The 20,576-nt window shown below is 36.7% G+C and overlaps 1 protein-coding gene across 8 annotated transcripts in view; it reads left to right on the top strand.

The window, feature by feature from the left end:
* LOC113109931 (homeobox protein cut-like 1) overlaps positions 1 to 20,576 on the top strand; it is a 115,147-nt gene that overhangs the window by 18,137 nt on the left and 76,434 nt on the right. For all 8 annotated transcript variants that reach the window (XM_026273832.1, XM_026273831.1, XM_026273825.1 and 5 more), the window contains exon 2: positions 11,014 to 11,124. In XM_026273832.1, coding sequence (XP_026129617.1) covers positions 11,014 to 11,124 — 111 coding nt within the window. The remainder of the gene's footprint in view (positions 1 to 11,013; positions 11,125 to 20,576) is intronic.

Raw genomic sequence — 20,576 nt, 5'->3', positions numbered from 1 at the left:
GTGATTTGAAAAACATGGGAAAAAATTGCAAAATCCAGTCATTAAAATAGAATTTGCTTTATCACAATAAATATCACGGAATTTGTCAAATTTTGGTGGAATAAATTAAAAGTAGGTCAGAAAACTTAAAGCGCGATATAGACTAGTGCAGTGTTTTTGAATATGATGCTCATTGTGTTTTCTAGCCTCTGCTATCTCACTCCAGCTACTTTTGAGAGTCTCTAATGAGCATCTGATTTTACTGTTTTATTTGAAATATTTTTATAAGTAATAATGTACATAATGAATAGTATAATAATCCTTTTTAAGAAATAATACATTTTCTTCCGCAGTAAACCTGTGTTGTGCAGAGGTTGTTGAGCATTTAATTTCACCTGTTTATAAATTAAATTATTGTTTTATTATTGCTTTTTGATTACCAGGGGGAAAAAAATCACAGGACCCTAAATAATTATTTTTTCATAAATTGTTGTAAAAGTGTTGTGATTTAAATTAATTATACATACTTTTTGATAACTGAAATGTTATTATAAATGTATATTATATTTAAAAAACAAAAAAACAAAAATTGGAATCCTGATAAATGTAAATAGGAAAAAAAAACTGATTTGTAAACATATTTAATAGGGCCCTGCATTTAGTTGATTCAAAGACAAATTATTGCAGTGTAGACATTATCTTTAATTCAAAGTTGTGCCTTTACAATGTAGACTGTGTCGTTGATTCTGAGTCACATGCTTGCAGTGTAGACAGTTTCCCTAACAAATGCAGTATAGACAGCTTAGATTATAATGGAGTTGTCATGTCATCTTCTTGCAGACACACGTTCTTATTGTGTATACAAGTGAATGAGAACAACGAATCAGAACAATGCAGTTTGGATTCTCTGAATCAGTCGGACTACACTGTAATATCTAGTTCAGGTCACCGTCTACACCCCCAGCCCTCAACAATTAACCGCTTGTTGTCTTGTGAAGAACAAACACCCCCTTCTTTCTTCTCTCTGCCCCGTTATGCTAATTTCCAGTTATGATTCTGAACATCTAATTAATTCAGTTTACAGCAGAGATTCCAGGATAAACAAACCTTGTATTAAAATGCAAATATGCAGAAGAGTTTGTGGTAGTTAGATGCCAGACTCTGTCATGAATTTCTTGAAAAATAATGCAGCACTTGTACTCGTTTTGCAAACCTCGCTTGCTCGGAACAAGCCATGTGTGTTTATGGTGAGGGTGTAGAATATTTTTATTGATTAGAATAGAACTGAATTGAGCGTAATCTATGACAAACAGTGTTACACATAAACTGAATTTACCTTCTAGGGCTGGGTGATAAAATTATAACAATAATTATCGCTATATGATTTTCTTCGATAAAAACACTAAGAAGGGTAATAAACTATATTATATTATAGGGTTGGGTGATATGACCGAAGTCGTATATCACAGTATAAATAATTGTATTTCACAATAACGATATATATCACAATATAGTTATTTGTTCTTTAAACGAAGTCTGTGAGCTATCGACATTTTTGATACCATAGAAATGTCATAATTCTTGTTGTCAATATTACAAAAAAATAATACTAGCCTAAAAAACTTCACACTCACTGAAGACAAGTAAACAGTCAGCGATTAAAAAAAGAATAAGAAACTAATCACAAGCAATAGTACAAAAAACTACAGTAGAACAAATAAGAAATGCTATAGTTACATACATTGTATAAAGTTATCAAATGTATAAAAACACTATATTCTTCACTGTGTAAAATAAATATATATTTCTTCTTATTAAAGTTACAAGATGATTAAGTCAAATGTAGCGAAAAGATTTTTTCTCTTTTGTTGTTTAACATGAAATACTGCTGTCACTTTAAGAGCTGCCCGAATCCAATATAATGTTTCCAATGTACTTTCAATATGTTTTTGCTACCACGTAGTGCACAGCAGCAACATGTGAGTGTGTGTCCACAGTAGAGACAAATCAGACGATAGTCCAAAATCTTTATTAATTTACACATTTCTACCAGTTAATCATGTCTACTGGTATGTTCAAGTGTAATGTTAATGCCTCAGAAGTGGAACGAAAAAGTGCTACTCATTTGAATTGCGCCATTTGTTCACTTCCACTGAATAGTGAAAGTGTTTTATTGTAGTAACACTAACTGCATCATGGTATTGTGGCAGAAATGTGGGATATTCTTATCATTTAAAAAAAAAATAATCTATAGCATTTGTGCATTTACACTAAATGTCTTTAGACTAATGTTTTTCATAGAAATACTTAGAAACTAATATACATTTTACCATGATATTGAGGTGCTACATGTGTGGTTTTAACTGTGGTTATCATAAACTAAATGTATGCTACTATGAACGACCTGTGGCAAATTTTAATAAAACTCAAACACAGAATAATTATATTTCATCTCTCTCTTTCTCTCTCTCTCTGTATATATACTGTACTGTACTGTATATATATATAAAAACTAAGAAATGAATTTTTCTGTTAAGGAAATATGACTGGAAAAATGCCAGTATTCTCAAAGAAATAGTTAAGCCAGTCTGCAGAGTAACTCCAGAGTCCAGTCTTTACCTCTCATGCACCAAAGGTAGTCAATATACATTCCATATACTTCTTTATTTTAAGCAGTGAACATGAGACTAGGGCTCCACCATATATGACCATTTCCACTGAAGTAGGTGGCCATAAGAAGGTATGTTCCATTCCTGTGGCACAGTCTGTTTCTCTTAGGTTTCTCCAATGGGCCAGATATAATTTTAGAATTTCTGTGATTGCACACAATTCACTTATATTCTAATCAAGAAAAATGTTCTACAAGGGCAGATATGTTGCATGGTGCTTTGCTTGCTGTGCATCATTTAATATTCTGTGGAATTTTATCAAGCTGAAACTTTTCCCAGAGATCTTTCCCTGTCACACACTGCAAATAAGCCATCAGTAGTTAGCTCTGGTTAACTTTTAGACACTTATTATTATTCAAAGAACTACATTTTTGATGTAGCACAACATGCTAATTAAAGTTCCAATGTAAAATTTATATATTCTTTGCTTTTCTCTGTCAGTAATGATAATTGATTAGTTATGTATGCTGTGTGTGTGTGTGTAATTTTAAATAAGCAAACGGAAAATACTTAATAGTTGCATAGCCATATCATGCAATACTGGGTCGTGTACTTTTGTGGAGCCAGTAATTGTTTTTTCTTGACTCAAGGCTGTCACATTAATGCAGCTACAATCCAAAAAAACAAGAGGATCTCTACACATATTTTGTCATCCATTCTTGGGCCGGTCAAACTGTTTGAGAAACAGTTCACATCCCTCCCGACCAGAGATCCAATCCCCAGACGTTGCCTCCACTCCCAACTGGAGATATAATTGCTTTAATTAGTTTCTCTAAAACCCATACAGTATTTGAGGAATGCTGTTATCAGTGGCGGAGGAGGCAGAGCTGTATGTATTGGCTCGGGGAAGCCTAAAAGTTTCTGAGGTAAAGGCATGCTGCGCTTATCTCGATAACAAATCAATGATTTTCGTTTTAAAAGTGCGTACTGTGCGACTGTGACAAGCAGTACCAACTTACGCTCTCAGACCTCCTCATATCGCGATTCTTCCAGTGCTGAATGAAAGCCTCTGAAGTAAATTGCTGATCTTGTTGCATAATAAATCAAAGGCGGAATGATGGTGGTTTAAAGAAAGAACGAATGAAAGAAATGAGAGGAGAAAGAAATAGAGAATAAGCTCTGGGCTTTTTCTTGTTCCTCAGCTTTAATGAACTGCGCTGTAAGCCCTTGAGAGCTCTGTTGATAGCAAACATGGCGTGTGAGATGGTGAACCGGTCTTGGATTCATTACAGCCGTAGGAGCGGCTGATATCGCCAGCCCTGTGGACAGACCGGTCCGCTCTGACATGAGATGATGCTGATCTGTGAGAAAAGAGTTTCTTAAAAAGATACTATCCTAATGAGAATATAGTGTGGAAGTCGTAATCCCAGTTGTGTGACTGAAGTCTTCAAACAGTTTCAGTTTAAAGGGGTCATATGACGTTGCTAAAAAATAACATTATTTTGTGAAATATCTTTATGTGCTTTAATGTTCAAAAAACATTATTTTCCACGTACCGTACATTATTGTTTCTTCTCCATGAAACACGTTGATTTTTACAAAGCTCATCATTCTGAAAAGCAAGGTGTGCTCTGATTGGCCAGCTATCCAGTGTGTTGTGATTGGCCGAATGCCTCAAGCGTGAGACGGAAATGTTACGCCACTTACCCTTCAGGAAAACAGTCCTCCGTAATATGCGTTGCACACACACAGACTGGGTTGAACTGTTCTGGAACAGTGTTGTAAATGCATTTTAACCACTAATTTCTAGTTGTGTCCTCTTTTGGAAATCCAAACAAAGTAGTTTCGCTTTCACAACGAAACACAGCATCTCCAAAACATGGAGGCGGTGACAGCGGCAAAATAATACTAGAGCGATAATCGAAGTTACGCTTTCTTTCTTTGCAAGAACATTTGGGCGGTGTTATGCAAATCTTCCCACACAGTAATGTAGACAGGTGGGGGCGTGTTTAAACGAGGTGTTTTAGGAGGGTGTGGTCGAGTTTAAACTTTTATAAAAGATTTATCTTTATAAAAGATTTTACTTACAGATCTTATCTATTTACAAACAGCTTGTAACACTCCAAAGAGAAAGGAAAACGCATCATATGACCCATTTAAACATGTAGAGATGTTCCCATGTTGACAAGTGCATGATCGCTCGAATGTTGACACGAATCAGGCCTGACGAATATTGTCAGTGAGAATCGGGTTGTGTAGGAAGCATTTTTAAGCAGTTGCTCGCTCCTGATGTCCAGCCTACAAAACAAGTTGGAATTAGTAATGCGTGTACAGTCTGTTAAACCGCCTCAAAAAACTCCTGCCCTCCCCAGCTGGTATGAAAGGGAGTGTTCTTCTGTCAACAACTGGGACATTGTTGCACTGAGAAGACCCAAATGTACTGCATCATAATCAGCAAGCCCCCATAAAGCTTTGAGTGTCTCTTAATTGGATGGAAATGAAGTCTGGTCTGTAGTTTGTCCATATCTAATGAGACTCAACCCCACGGTCCCTTGTTATTCACAGATTGTGCGTATGCGAGCACGTTATTCGTTCCCTTGCGCGTGTTCCCAGGGGTTGCAACAGTGGGCTCTCACATTATACAGCTCTGTGAACGCGGTGGTCTTGATTGGGTACTGCATACCACAGTGTGAAGTTTCTGCACTATCGCAACCTCCCGCAACGGTATTACTTGCGTGCCTTTGTCTGATTGTTGCTGTGTGACAGTGGATCTTGATGGCACGCTAAATCCTTGATTTGCAATTAAGCCATCTAAGCTAAAGGAGACAGGAAGATTTAGTGTATCATAGACTACTGACACAGATGCATTGTTCGTGTAGTGCGATTATGTCATTGTTGAACTTTTTCAGACAGTGTTTGTAATTCAAGACGCAGAACAAGGAAGGAACTGAACAGATCAGACTGTGTCGTAATGCTTGTGGTTTGTTAAAAATGTTTGTTTATCCAGGGTGCGAATTGTATCAGAACAGTTAAATCAACTTTATTTGTTTTTTCATAAAAATCTGCTAGCATTTTGTAGGCTAAATGCAGTTATATATCATAAAGGTAAATGCTGAGGCAGTTATGTTTTCTAATTCTGTCTGCTCAAAAGTTGTAACACCACATTTCTTAGCATTTTTCTTTTTTTAATACTATTATTTCTAAAAATCTAGGTTATGTTTAAGTTTGCATAATATTCAGCTTTATATTTCATGCATCTTTTCTGCAGAGATATTTAACAAAAACATTTTGCCACATGTTTTTTCTTTGTCAGAGTAATGATTTGACTCCTTTTAATATGAATCACTGAACCATTGTTTTGATGATTTGAATTGTTTATTTGAGTGAATCATGGCAGGTGTGTGAATAAAAACTTTTAATTAGCTTAGCTTAGCTGCTCTACTAAAACTAAACTCTTGTGTAGTGAGAATGGTTTCTTTTTTGTTTCCTGTTGAAACAGTAGGTTTGGGTGGGGTGTACCATATTTTGTTTGAAATATCCAATAGAATTCAGATACATCGCAGCTATGAGCCATATGTTGTCACTTGGCTAGTCAGTTGCAGGTGGTTTGAGGGGAGGGACATTTCATTCTGGAGCTTTTGATTGGATGAAAATCTGTAGTACAGGTTGAGTTGAACACAATGTCGAGGGATCTCTTTTCGGGACATGACAAGGTTAAGTTCACACTTCTGCTGCCAAATCTTTGGCATAGGTGTTTAACAGACCCGACTACAGCGTACACCAAGTCAGAGCTCAAAGCGGTGGGTCAGCGTTGAGATTAGTTGCTCACACAAAGCAGGTTTTTTATAAATGGTTACAGCATTTCCAAAGACTTTGATAAGGGCTTAACGACTATGCCGGCATATAAATAGATTAGCTCTATCTTTGCAAATGGCAGCCGTTGGTACCTTTCAAAACGCATACACGCACTTTCCTTTATTGTTTTTTCACTTAAGTATAAAGTCATACCCTTCAGAAATCAGGTCACCTTTTTTTTAGACCAAATGATTAAAGGACAAGCTATAAAAAACTCAGTCTAAAATCTGTTCAGCCTACCCAAGTACAGTACACTGGACAAACTTTTTTTTGTTGTTGTGTATTTTTAGCTTTTTTTTTCTTTTCTTTTTTTTTCGGCATCTCTTTGCGACTTTTGTTTCGACTTTAAAACTGTTCAAACTGTTGATGATGTCTGTTGTAAGTGTGCATGCTCTGATTGACATGCATTTGCAACATCTGTAGTGTGATGTTATTGGGGGAAAATTAACACTGTTTACATTGTATGTATTGTGCAATATAATAATGAAAAAAAAAGTTTAAAAAAATCACTTTTACCCTTTTACATTTTTGCTCATGAACCATGCTTTTACAGCTGAAATTTTAGGGAAAAACTTAATTGACTTGGGTTTAGAATATTCCACAGTTTCTGCCCCATTTAACAATTATTTTTTAATAAAATTGTATTTGTATTCAATTTAATTTAATACAAATATTTAAATAAGAACTGTTTGTGGTATTACAATTGTAGTGTATAATAAAAATAGAATATTTAATTTTAAAAAAGTAGCGCATCTGTAAAATAACATTGTTAACAATTCCATCCTAATTTCTCAATTTTCAAAGGCTAAACCATCAGACTTAAATTTTGATATTTATTTGCACTGCAGGTGCAGTGAAGCACAGCACTGTGTTTATTTACACTCAAGCAGCTCATGATAAAGTGTTTTAGCGTCTTAGAGGGGCTTGGTTAATGGTAAATAAACAGTGCAGCGCTACACTCTGAAACCTGCAGTGATTATACTTGGTTAATGAAATCCCAGCATGCATGATTTGAGAATCGTTATTGATCTAAGCCATATCACGTTATTGATTTTAGTTTCATATATCCTGCAACACTAAGAAACAATAAGAAAAAAAAAGATCCAGACTTGTTCTGTCCATTGGGAATGCACTTAATCGAGAATAGTGACCAGAGTGGAACCAAAGAGGTCTTTGTGATGGCATCCAAACAAAAAAAATTATTCAGAGACTGAGCAAGTTATTATAGTTTGACTGTTATTAAGTACAGAATAATGTGCACTGATAAATAATGGCAAATATGACCAGGAATGTGATTTTCAATTATTATTATAATTTTTATTTTAGTCCATTTAAACAGCTTTTCCTGCTAACAGAATGATAAACCCATTTGTTCAGAATTATACCTGCCATTTTTAGTTACAGTACAGTTCCCATGGCAGAAGTGTGTCTGCCGTCCCTCTCACCTGTGTTAGAGTCTTGCTTTGTTTTTATCTGTTCCTGACTGCCTCTGAGCTGTTGACCCTCTTGAGTGCTCAGGTGCTCTGTGGCACAGCGACACTGGCAGTTATACAGAGAGAGAGAGAGGAAATGTAATGGCCTGTGAGAAAGATAGGTTATGAGAGAACGAGGGAAGAAAAAACAGCAGCGAGAAGGAGAGAGAGAGAGAGGCCTCGCTGACGTTTCCCTGCTGCATATGCAGCTGATAGTATCTGGCAGGGCCTGGCTCTCTGGGGAGCCCTGTAATCTGTTCCATCAGCGTTTACTACCGAACAAATTAACTAAGACAAGCACCGCCGCCTGAGCCAGCAGAATTCTTCCATTAGGAAAATTATAAAGCTATTATGGAGAACAATTTGGTCCTTTATATAAACGACTCTCATTGGAGGGCTACAGGGCTTCCTTGAACTACACCGGGGGGCTGGATGGAATACCCCAGGGGGCATTAACACTATTGATACCAATGGAAAGAAAAATCACGCTCTTTAATATCTCAAACCTTTCTCTTTGACAGCAGCAAGATTAAATGGAGAGTTTTTATTACGTCTCTGAGAAGAAAAGACCCTAGGAAACTCAGTTGTGAGTTTCAAGCGAGTCTCAAACTGTGCTCAAAAGATCTGCTCTATTATATGCACATTAATTTTACAGCCTTATACTGTTTCTGTGTGTCAACAGTTGTCGTAGACATTTTCCACAAGGAATCCGAAAAACATCTGAGACTTGGTACTTCACTGAAGTACCTTCCTCAGCTTTGACCGCACAAACTTTATTATATATTATGATTCATATTTACTGCAATTGTGGATGCTCAACCTTAAAAATCACATTGTAGCATTTCATAAAATTAGTATTCCCAAGGACCTTTAGGAGAAACATCTGAAATGAAGTTGATACTTCAATGAAGTACCTTCTTAAACCACGAAAGTGCAGCCTTTGCTGTATTATGATTCATACTTGGTGAAGATTCTGGCTGCACAGTCTAGAAAATCCCATTATAGTGTAAGACAAGAATATATATCATGCTTGCATTCACAAATCAGTTCTAAAGTTGACGTTTTGAATCCACCTCAGTCATTTAGTTGAAATTTAGAATGGAATCAACAGATTCTTTTCTTTGAAAACTTTGATCTGTTTCACAGTTTCAAATGATTAATTCACATATGGTTTCCTAAGTTAAAAGTGCAACCATTCCTGTATTATGATTCATATTTTCTTTAATTTTGGCTGCACAACCTTAAAAATTGCATTATGGTTTTAGAAAAGTATGTGTATATATCATGATTATGTAGAGGTAATGTATATAGGCTACCCTTAATAAAGCTCACGTACAGTGCGTACATGTCATGTCAGTGCTTTGTTAGAGTAAATGCATTATGTCACAGTTTATTTCCGTCACAGTCTCACCGCTTGTATTAATAACAAGCCATTTAGGAAGACCAGAACCATAGCCCACTTACATAGCATGACGTTTTTATCTAAAACATGTCCCATTGACCCAGAAACCAATGATCCACACCCGTCTCTAGGGATGGTATTTTAAAACCAGATTTGTCTCTGGAGATCAGCCCTCGTGCTTTTACCTTGCCAGACTAGCCAAACGACGCTCTGTCGGAGTGTTTTGCGGAGCCATGTGTCTTCCTATGTGGAAGGAGGAGGTGATAATAACAGAGGAGAGTAAAACTGGGGCGAGACTGTGGTGACTCAGCCCCCTAGTTGTTGTGTTGGAGGTTTGGGGAGTCTGGCGCACAGAGTTCCAGCCTAATTAAGTTGATTTGTTCCCAGCATCTGGCTCCCAGATGTCAGACGATATTCTTTAGCTCAGCTCCCTGCTGTTGAGAGGAGAAGAGTGGGACGGCAGGGACCGCAGACTGCTGACTTTTCACGAGGCCCACTGGGGGTGGGACTGCAGTGCGCTGTGGCTGACTGATGGATTCTGTGGCCAATCGCAGTGTGTTTGTCGCAACTTTCCTGGGAATGTGATCGGCTAGTCGGAGCAAGAGGTTTATAGCCACAGTATGCCTGCAGGTGCATACCATGCAGTATTCTCAATCACACCTTATAAAACACGTGTTTCCTGCAAAATAGATGTGATGTTTGGCGTGAAGGTTCTGTTGTATTTTTACAGCTTTCAGCGAACGCGATTGGTCTGTGGTCAATGACTCTGCTTATGGACAACAAAAAGCTGCTGTTGCTAACCTCTTCGTACAAAGTTGCCAAGTTCATAATTTGGTCTGAATTATTAATTTTTTAATCAGTTCTTAAGTTGACTCACTGAATTGTTTACTCAAAATGTGAATTATTTTATCCTTCAACATTTTTACCATTCTTTTAAGTGAATTAGTTGATTTGATTCACAATTAAGACGGTTCACTCACAAATCAGTTTTTAGGCTGACTTTTGAAACCAATTTACTGACACTTTTAGTTTGAATTGTGAATCAATTCAAACTGATCTTTTCATTCACAAATCGATTCTTAAAGTGACATTTTGAATCCAACTCACTGAAACGTTTAACTCAAATTGTACATTTAATCAACCGCTTCTTTGCAGTGAATTGGTTGCTTTGATTCATAATTAATTGATCAAACTGATCAGTTCATTCACTTATCTGTTTTTAAGCTGACATTTTGAATCCAACTCGGACTGAATCAATTCAACTGGTTCTTGTCAGTTCTTCATAATTTAAAGAAATGGTTCATTTCTGATTCACAATTAAAACTGAATAAATCATTCATGAATTGGTTCTTAAGTTGACATTTTGAATCCAGCTTGATTTATTCAGTCCCATTTGGATTTAAACTGGGTCTTTTTCATGATCCTTCATGATCCTGCTTTCAGTGGTTGTTGGAACAAAGTTGGCCCGAGTAAATAATAGGAAAATTATCATTTGACTTTTTTCCTTTAAAATCTGATGGTCACATGGAAGACAAATCAGTTTCTGATGATCCAAAATCTAAAATAGTTGCCAATTCTGTCAATCCAAGGTTGATATTTAGGTACTTTTTTAACGATTCACTGATGTCATGTCATTTATTTACCAAATCCATTACTCTTGAACCTCATCTGAATCGTTTCCCTTATCTGTCCACAGAAAGAACTGGATACCACCGCCACAGCCCTGGCCAACAGACAGGATGAAAGCGAGCAGTCCAGGAAAAAACTCATCGACCAAAGCCGCGAGTTCAAGAAGAATACTCCAGAGGTGAGCAAAAGCGAGAAATGGAGTGAGAGACGATTTTCCAAATGATAGGAATCTCAAAGGTAGTGGAGCGAAGGAGAATTTGAGCACCTAATTGTCATATGTCTGGACCGACACATCCTGGTCTCATGGGTACCTGTGAAGCTCCATGTTTTAGCAATTCAAATCAGTTGAATTTCCCCTGCTTGCGTTCTGCCTCCATTTTGACTGCTTACAGGATTTTAAACGTGCACCCTGTAGAGTTGCATTCTTTTTATTACGATTGTTCCACTTGAGTTCTAGAGCATGGCCGCGCTGTTAGATTATTTTTCTGATTTTGCACTTGTCTGAAGCTCGCCATGGCCTTGTAAGAGAGGTCAGTAGCAGAGAAACCAGAGGATATTATGGTTTATCCATTTAGGGAATATTTGGTGTGCATGAATAGCAGCGGACGGTCGTGTCCAGACCGTAGGGTTGTCTGTGAGGTCATCTTCCAGGGGAGAAACCGACGATGCATGTTAGCAAGACAGTAAGGATCAGTGAATCTTTATTTACTGAAAACCGTCTCTGATCTGATAGAGATCTGAAACAAACGTGTCCTGACAGTAGGAGAACATCATGACCATTTGATCAGGATGCTTATCAGATGTCTGTTCTGTTTTGAAACCGAAAGATTATTCTTAATGTGCAGACATGATTCTGTTTTCATACTATAGTATTTACAGGATCAAAATCTTTAATACCATGGAGCATTAGTTTTTGTTCGCATATTGATGCATAACATTTTTAACGTGTTTATTGATTTTGACTCTTTCATTATGAACTTTATTTGTAAATCAAATCCAGGTAAGAGCAGAATTTAGAATGAAATATGGATTTGCCATTTTAACAAATATTTTTTAATATTATTTATATATATTTACATATTATTAATATATATTTTATTTTATAAATGTCAACGGATTTAACTAAATAACAATGCTAATAATAAAACAATATATAATGTAATTGAACTATAAAATAAAATTATATAAATGAATAACTATAAAAGTACATTGTTTCATACAAATCTCATATACATTCCATATGCTACTTCAATGTTGTTTTCTTTCCTTAAAAAATAACTGAATGTGTTAACATGTTAATTAAATAAATGGAAATTAATTTTTGAAATTAATTATCCGTTTATCTGTAATTTGTTTGTAATTTGCTGTTTATTTGTCTTGATTTAGTATCGCGCTGAAGTCAATGTTAGTATGGATAATAGTAATTAAAGATTTAGTAATCAAGGTAAAGAAGTAAGAGAAAGAGATTTCAGACAGCTGTCAGAAGACATCTGGAGTTCAAAATAACCTTGGGCTTTTCTTTTAGTCTTTGATTAATAATATCCTTATCAGCGTAAGAGTGCTTTTGTGAAGATTTCAGACAGGTGCCTCCAATCCGCCAAACGGCAAATCCGTATAATTCCTCGCCGTGTTTGGTTTTGAGAAGTCTCTGCCAACGCATCTGTAGTGTGGAGAACTCAAGGGCACTGCGGCGCTCTGGCCAGCCGTATCTTTGATCACGGTTGCTGTCGCCTCCTGCCCTCCTCCCTCTCGCTCCTTCTTTCTTGCCTCTTGTTTCGTGAATTCCTCGCGAGTTACCACTCCCAGAGAGTGCCGATGAATAAATGGAAAATAAAAAACCTGTTTTGTCTCCGGAGCCTCAATAAATCAGTCCCCCTTTTCCATTAAAATGTCCAGGGCTGCAATTTATGTCTGAGCTTAATAACCCGTTACTAAATTAATCGTGCTGGGGGTTTTGGCTGGGAGGCCACGCGTTCGGAGATTCTGTGAACCCTGTGAAAAAAAAAAAAAAAGTCAGTCCGAGTGCTTTTCTGCCCAGTGCCCAAGGTGCAAGACATCAAGGGCCTCAGTCAGAGTGGTGGAAATTCTATCTGTGATGAGGGAAGCTGGAAATTTACCTTAATGGCCGGGCTGCTGGATGTGGAATTAATGTGCCATGGCTACCTTACTGTACCATTCCTTCAGACACAGGGCAAGCCGTCACCTAACCTCAGTGGGCTCTGTTGTATCGGCAGTTCTGTTCATTTGGGATGTTTGTGCTTAATTTACTCAAATTTGCATCAAGTTCCACTAGCTAAAAAAAAACTCAACTTTCTTGACAAAGAAGAAGTTTTTGAGTACAATTATGCTTCAAAATTACCCCCAAAAATTCAAGTATCATAAATAGTCCGAAACTATTCAATTCAAAATGTTCCAATTCAAATGTTGATGCATTGATATGTAACATTTGTGACATATTAATAATAATACAATGTAATATAATGAATTTTATTTATTTATTTTTTTGAAAATGTGGATATTGTTGCTGAATATCATAACATCAATATTTGTAACATAAGTAAATGAACACTGGGGTTTTAAGGCTACAGAATGATAAGTTTAATAAATGTAGTTGGAAAATCTTTTGAGGCCATTTACTACCTTGATGTGAGAAACCGACTTTTTTCTTTTATTTTGATACTTTCTTGTGATACTCTTGTGTCCTTTTTAAAGCTTGAAGCTTCCAGTCCCTAGAAAAGAGCGACCAGTATGTTATTTAAAATTTTTTCTTTTATACTCCACTGAGAACAGGAAATCATACAGGTTTGGAAAGACATGAGGAAATAATGACACCGTTTTCATGTTTGGATGAACTGTCCCTTTAAAGTTTTCAGAACTCATCTGTATATTTTTAGACTGATGAATTGCCGTTTTTGTTTCTCTGTCTCTCCATATCCGCTTCCATTTCAGTCCACTAATGTTGCACTGTTGTTGTTTAATTGTTATTGACTAGTTATTTATATAGCCTTCATAGTTTTGCGTTGCCTCAGGATGCAGGTTGAAAAGTTTATTGTCTTCTATGTGATGTCAATGTGACAGATAGGGATTTTTTGGGATGAACCGTTATTTTCCAACCGATTACGTAACGTCTGTGTTTTCCTTGCCATACACCTGTAAAATAAATAATCCTAAGCAGCCGTTAAATTTGCCACATTTTGTCTTTTTTTTTTTTACGCTTAAATATTTAACCCAAACAACCACCACATTTAGCGCTATTCTCGTTTCGCTTTTGCATGCTCATTTAGATGGAGTTTTAAATAGGATGTGATGGAGACTGAAAGAGACCAGTGTGTCGGCGCTGTAATTATATTCAGAGCTGCCTGCAAGATGGAAATATTTTCATAAGGTCATGTGCATTCCCTCCCCTCTAGCTCACATATTTTGAGTTTATGCATTAGACACCATTGATAAAAATCACATTTTTTGCATTTTTGCTGGAAGTGTTGCACCACATGCAAACACCATAAGCGCATTTAAAGTTTACACTGAGCGTTTGATGGTGAATAAACCACACAGTGCTAATATACCTGCTTTTTATGTATACCTTTTAAAGTGAACATGAAGGGTTTGCAAGCTGTTTTATAGCCGTAATGTGGTGGTTTTTAAGTTTAACAATATTCATATACGAAAATGTATAATGGTTGGAGGATAGGGGTTGAAAATGAAAAATGTTTGGCAACTTCAGATGAGAAGGAAAGTTGCACTGAAAGATGAAATACTTTTTTTTTTTTTTACTTTGTTCAGTGATGAATAGTTCCTAAGATCAGAAATGTTTATTAATAAATTAAATATAGTAAATTTTGATTGCATACTGGCTTAATTTGATGTGATCAAATCATAAACAGTCTTGTTTGCCATTTAGAACTAAATTGAGATTTGATTGATTCTTAAATTCCAGTTGGAATCCAAGTTGATGCAGGATGCTGAATGGTAATTTGAATTTAAGAAAGTTGAATAAAAAAAAAAAATTCATATGACTGCTGTAAAATTTTAATAATACATTTTTGAGTGTAATCAGTAGTGGTCAACCGATATATCGCCAGGGCCAATGTATCGGCCGATATTTGGCATTTGTCAAATATTGGCATCGGCCTATATGTTTATCTGCTTGGCCGACATGTTTCGAGGAGATTTTGACGTGTATATATATATATATATATATATATATATATATATATATATATATATATATATATATATATATATATACTTGTATAAAAAAATATGTTGTTATATATATATCCAACTATGTAGCAAGTATTAGAAAAATATTAATTCATTTCAACTCATAAATTGAAAGAGCTAATTTTTTTGTTCTTCGGGTGACTTAAGAATTATTATTATTTTTTTTTATACTGTTTTTGTACTATATTTCGATCATGTGCACTGATGTTTCCTCTGCTGATTCTCAGCGTCAAAGGCCACTACAAAGAGCACTGAGTCAGTCGAAGAAAAGCGTCCTTTCATTTGAAAGTTTTTTTTTTTTTTTTTCTGTTTTGATTGTTGTATGTGTGTGTCAGCCATTTTGATATTTGCTCCTTCACTGGCTTTGATGTTGCCTTAAAGGGGACGGCTGGTTGGCCTCTGGACGTTGTGATGTTAGTGTCCAGAGATTTCATTGGCTGCCAGGGCTGGTCAGAGAGAGCTGTGAACTGAATGGTCCTGACAAAATGAATACAGTAATTAGGGCTGATCCACTGGCACGCCGCCCACGCTGGCAGACTGGCGTCCTACACTGTTAATTATAGACGTCCCATTCGTAACACGACGTTAGGGTATTTACCAAGGACTGAATTTGTTACAGTGTATTTGTGTGTGGTTGTGTATCTCTGTGCGTGTAGAGGTAGTGTGAGAAAGAGAGAGCATTGTGTGACTAGCACACTGAAAAATGCCTTTGATGTTGACACTGTAATGGAGGCACGGGGGGCTGGGAGGCACAATCCAGTGAGGTCTGGGGTCGACATATCCGGTTTGTAGACCCGAGCTGTTCACTATATTCATACGTGACCGATGAAATGTTTCCACAGCTTGTAGGAAAGTAAAATCATATTTCTTTATACATGTCAATTGTTTCTTCTAGGCTGCAGTGAGATTAAATAATGACTTTTTTTTTATCCTAGTAATCTTGCATATGTCTCTGCTATACTTTCAGAAGATATCTGTGGGATGGGCAAGATATGAACGTCTGACCTCAAAAGTTTTTGTAGAGATTTCAGTATGAGAGCAAACCGTTCTCATTACGGTTGTCTCGATTTGTTTTTATTTCTCATTGAAATATGGTTGATACTTAAATAAGTATTCTTGATATTGAAAACACTGAGAACTTCATTAAGTCTCTTGAACTATGAAAACGCAACTGCTGAGCAACAGAGTTTTCCTGTGGGAGGTTTGCACACATGTTTAGTCTACCTAGAGCAACAGATCTTATTCAGAGTTTCAGTCATGTTTAATCATGCTCTTTCTCAATATTTTGTGTAAATTCGAAACTTGCCTGTTATTTTCATAAGCTGGAATTCTGGAATTGCAACATGGCTTAAACAGCTATTTAAGTATGATAGCCGTGAATGTGATATTAAAATATGCATGTTATGTTTATTGCACTAAGTTATTTTGAAAGGTATTTTGGTGGTATTTAGATTTAAATAAAAAAGAAATAAACAAGTTATATTTAACAAGGATGCATTCCATTAATCAAAAGTAAAGACATTTATACAAGATTTAGATTTTGAATTGATGCTGTTCTTTCGTACTATACATTCATCAGAAAATCCTGATAAAAATAGACACAGTATGCATATAAATATTAAGAAGCACTATGTTTTCAACACTGATAATAAATGTTTAAGCACAAAACAACATAATTCGAATGAGTTCTGAAGGATCATGTGACACTTAAAGACTGGAATAATGATGCTGAAGATTCAGCTTTACCATCCCAGTAATAAATTACATTTGAAAAAAATGCAAAATAATAAATAGATATTTTAAAATCTAGTATTTTTTTTTTTTACTGTATTACAGGTCAGGTAAGCATAACATATTTATTTAAAAAAACATTAAAATATTTTACTGACCCCAAAACTTGAATTGTAGTCTGTATAGTACCATAATGTTCATAATGGCCCTTCTGTGTAGTTTTATTGCCTCATTCGTGTCTAGCTTTTGAATATGTTTGTTTGATATATGTTTGAAAGTGATAACATCCTGCATTTTCAGAAAAGAAATGTTCACATTTCTCTCTACTCTGTCAGAGGTGATTTGTTTTTACATGGTATCCTTGAAGAGGGGCTGACCTACTAAAGGCTTGTGTGGGAGAGACGGGTCAGGGATATCTGTCTCTCTGCGTAGCCTTCAGGTTCATGGTGGGGTTTTAGCATTAGTGCCTATACGTCTCCTCCTGACAGGTTAGTAAAGCTGAGTCAAGGGAAGAAAAGACGAGTAAAAAGCAAAAACAAACCTCAGATTTGTTGGTTTTATATTTGGTTTATCACCCTCCTTGAGTATTTTTTTTTTGAGGTTGAGAGCACTTGTTTAATGTACTGGTTCATTGTATTTGTGCCTGTAGGATTTGATCCATCTGCTCAGCCAAAGCGGGAACGAGACTGGAGTGGAACTGATGGGGCTTGACTGTGTGCCACTTCCTGTCTCTCTCAGCTGACTTGATTGGCTGTTCCTCAGAGCTTCCTTTCCGATAGTCACCACTGAACTTGGTGTTATGCATTTGGATATTCTGACTACTGTTTCTGTGTTTATGAGTCACGCTGCCCCACATTTCAAAGCGAGTCCACTTTAATTTCTCTTGATTGTATTTGATTGGTAGTTTTTAAAACAAATTCTCTTTCCTTCATAGTTTTATAATATTTAGTCTACTTTTAGTCTACTGTAATTTATCACCACCCACATGGTGACTTTATTACAGATTTGAAATATTCAAAAATCTGAAGCCAATTTGTGTGACGTCGTTAGAATTCATTTGTTTTCCCATCAGAATACATCATTGAGCATGTTGTGAGTACCTTAACCTGACACTGCGCCCTCTGAGTCTGTAGGAAGACGCACGACTAGGGCTGAATGTAATTTTTCCTCCTTGTTTAGAATCCCTTTGTGCTGAGATATTGCACTGGGACATTAGAGCCGACAGGAATGGGACGAGGAATGGGAATAGGATCCGGAATGGGAACCCTCCCTCTGGAGTTCTGGGGGTTTGTCTGTCCCTGAGCTGCCTGGAGAAGAGTAATCTGTCTTCTCGAGGCGACCTAGCCGACAACAGATTGGTCACGTTAGCCGAGCCTTTGCAACCCCCAGCGATCCTTTCAAAACCCTGCAATTCACAGTCCTGCGGTCAGAAATCAAGTCTTAAAGGGATAGTCCACCCAAAAATGAAACTTCTGTGATCATTCACTCACCCTCATGTCTTTCTTCTGAAGAACACAAAATATATTTTGAAAATCTGTTTCTTGACCATGTAACTAAAGACATTAGGATTCAAAACAACACCAATTATATATATATTTTTTTAAAGTCATACGGTTTAAAACGAAGAGATACATTTTTATGCAAGCTATCCCTTTAAATCCCATAATGTCTCCAAGATTAGGAAGATCTTGGATGGGAGCCTGGATATATATGGAAAATAAATTCCCCTGTCTGTTTTTATTACATTTATTAAGCCACTGAATGCAAAAAATCTCAAATTAGTTTGACACACACACACACACACACACACACCCACACAATCACACATTTTTTCCCCAATCTGCTTTTTTTATCAATGTAATTTTGTGAAGTTTGACTAGAAAATACTGGATTACAGTTTTTAGTTATCGTATCTGTTATTTATTTTTTTATTCTTACTCCTCAGCTGAGTGTAAATCAATATAGTCAATGTTTATGAAAGATCCTTTATGTGTTGTTCACATATAAGTTCTTTGTGCTTATACAAAGAAAATTTCTACTATTGTTTATAGAGCAAAAAGAATACGTATATTCTTCGAAAGCGAAGGCATGCACTGTTGCGTTATTGTTTACTGTCCAAAGAACACTTAAAGTCTTTGTTTGGTGTTTTTACGCAACCTTAGGCTGCCTAAACAGCATATTATTGTGGCAGTGAATGTGTATGTGTGTTTGTTTGTGGGTTTTAGTGTCTGCGAGCACCCGATAACCCACACACTCATCTTCATCTCCTTGGGTGGGCAGTGTACTGGCCTTGGGAGCGTGATCAGATTTCAGGCTGTGCTCCATCATTCCCGAGCAAATGGCTGTGCTGTCAAACGCCTTCGGATGCACGCTGAAACATGCACACTTAAACATATACGCTCTACACACTCGTAAAGACGCTCTTCTTGTGTAAAAGCTCACAGGCAGGCATGCACACATGCACAGACGCCATTAACCCTAGATCCACTTACTGCTTTTCAACACTGGGCTCGCCTGTCCTGTGCTTTTCAGCGCTGCGGCTCATGGTTCACCTCCGGAAGCCCGTCCTCTGAAGGGCCCCAGTCTCAATCACCTGGTCCCCAGTGTTAGATGTCCTAACAGAGACCTACTTTTACTGATTAATGTACCTTAGAGGTCTTTGTCTGACTTGGGTTACCGATTCTTAAAGTAAATGCGCACACACACACACCTGCAAAGTGTCCTTTCAATAGTCCGTAAAGAGAGTTGTTCACAAACAAAAAAAAGATAATTTGTTGAAAATATACTCACCCTGTGGCCATCCAAAATCTAGATGAGTTTGCTTCTTTATATGAACAGATTTGGAGAAACTTAGCAATGCATCACATGCACATTTCATGAATGGGTGCCGTCAGAGTCAGTACAGCTTATAAATTAAGTCTATTAGTTAACATCTTTCGAAGTGAAAAATTGCATATTGGTAAGAAACCAATCCATCATTAAGATTTTTAACTTCAGACTGTTGCTTCTGGCTAAAATACAAGTCTGTAATACTGCTTTTTCCAGTGAAAAAATTGCTTCGTCTGAATCAGGAGAGAAATATGTAGAGATCAAGTGAAAACAATCCAAAACATATTGGCAGGTTTTAACATGGATTTTTGGACTGGACTACTTGTGGATTATTGTGATGTTTTTATCAGCTGTTAAGGCTCATTCTGTCGGCACCCATTCACTTTAGAAGGATACATTGGTGGGCAAGTGATGCAATTCTAAATTTCTCCAAATCTTTCCTGATAAAGAAACAAATTCATCTACATGTTGTTTGGCCTGAGAGTTACGTTTTAAAACGATTCTATTCAAACTATTTTAGAACAAACTATTTCTTTAAGGTAAATGCATGTGCACGCACGCACACACACATCATACTTTCAACAGTCCTTAAACTATGGGTGTGACATGAGATCTGGCGTGTTCTTCTTTCCAAGGCCAATTAAATCGTACACTTATTTTAGCAGTTTGCACAGGATATTTTAAGCACCCACAGTCATGGCCACCTGACTAATGCGACAGTCATTCCTGTCATCTCTTTATTTGGGTGTGGCTGCCATTTTTCACTAGTGCTGAGTGACAATGCCGAAAAGTGAGCTCAGATGTATTGGATGTATGGATATGGACACCCCGCTTCTTCACCCGTCC

This window comes from Carassius auratus, chromosome 10 (assembly GCF_003368295.1).
Source record: "Carassius auratus strain Wakin chromosome 10, ASM336829v1, whole genome shotgun sequence".
Classification (NCBI taxonomy): Eukaryota; Metazoa; Chordata; class Actinopteri; order Cypriniformes; family Cyprinidae; genus Carassius; species Carassius auratus.
The sequence above is the reverse complement of the archived record's forward strand: the minus strand, read 5'-3'. Positions and strand labels throughout refer to the sequence as shown.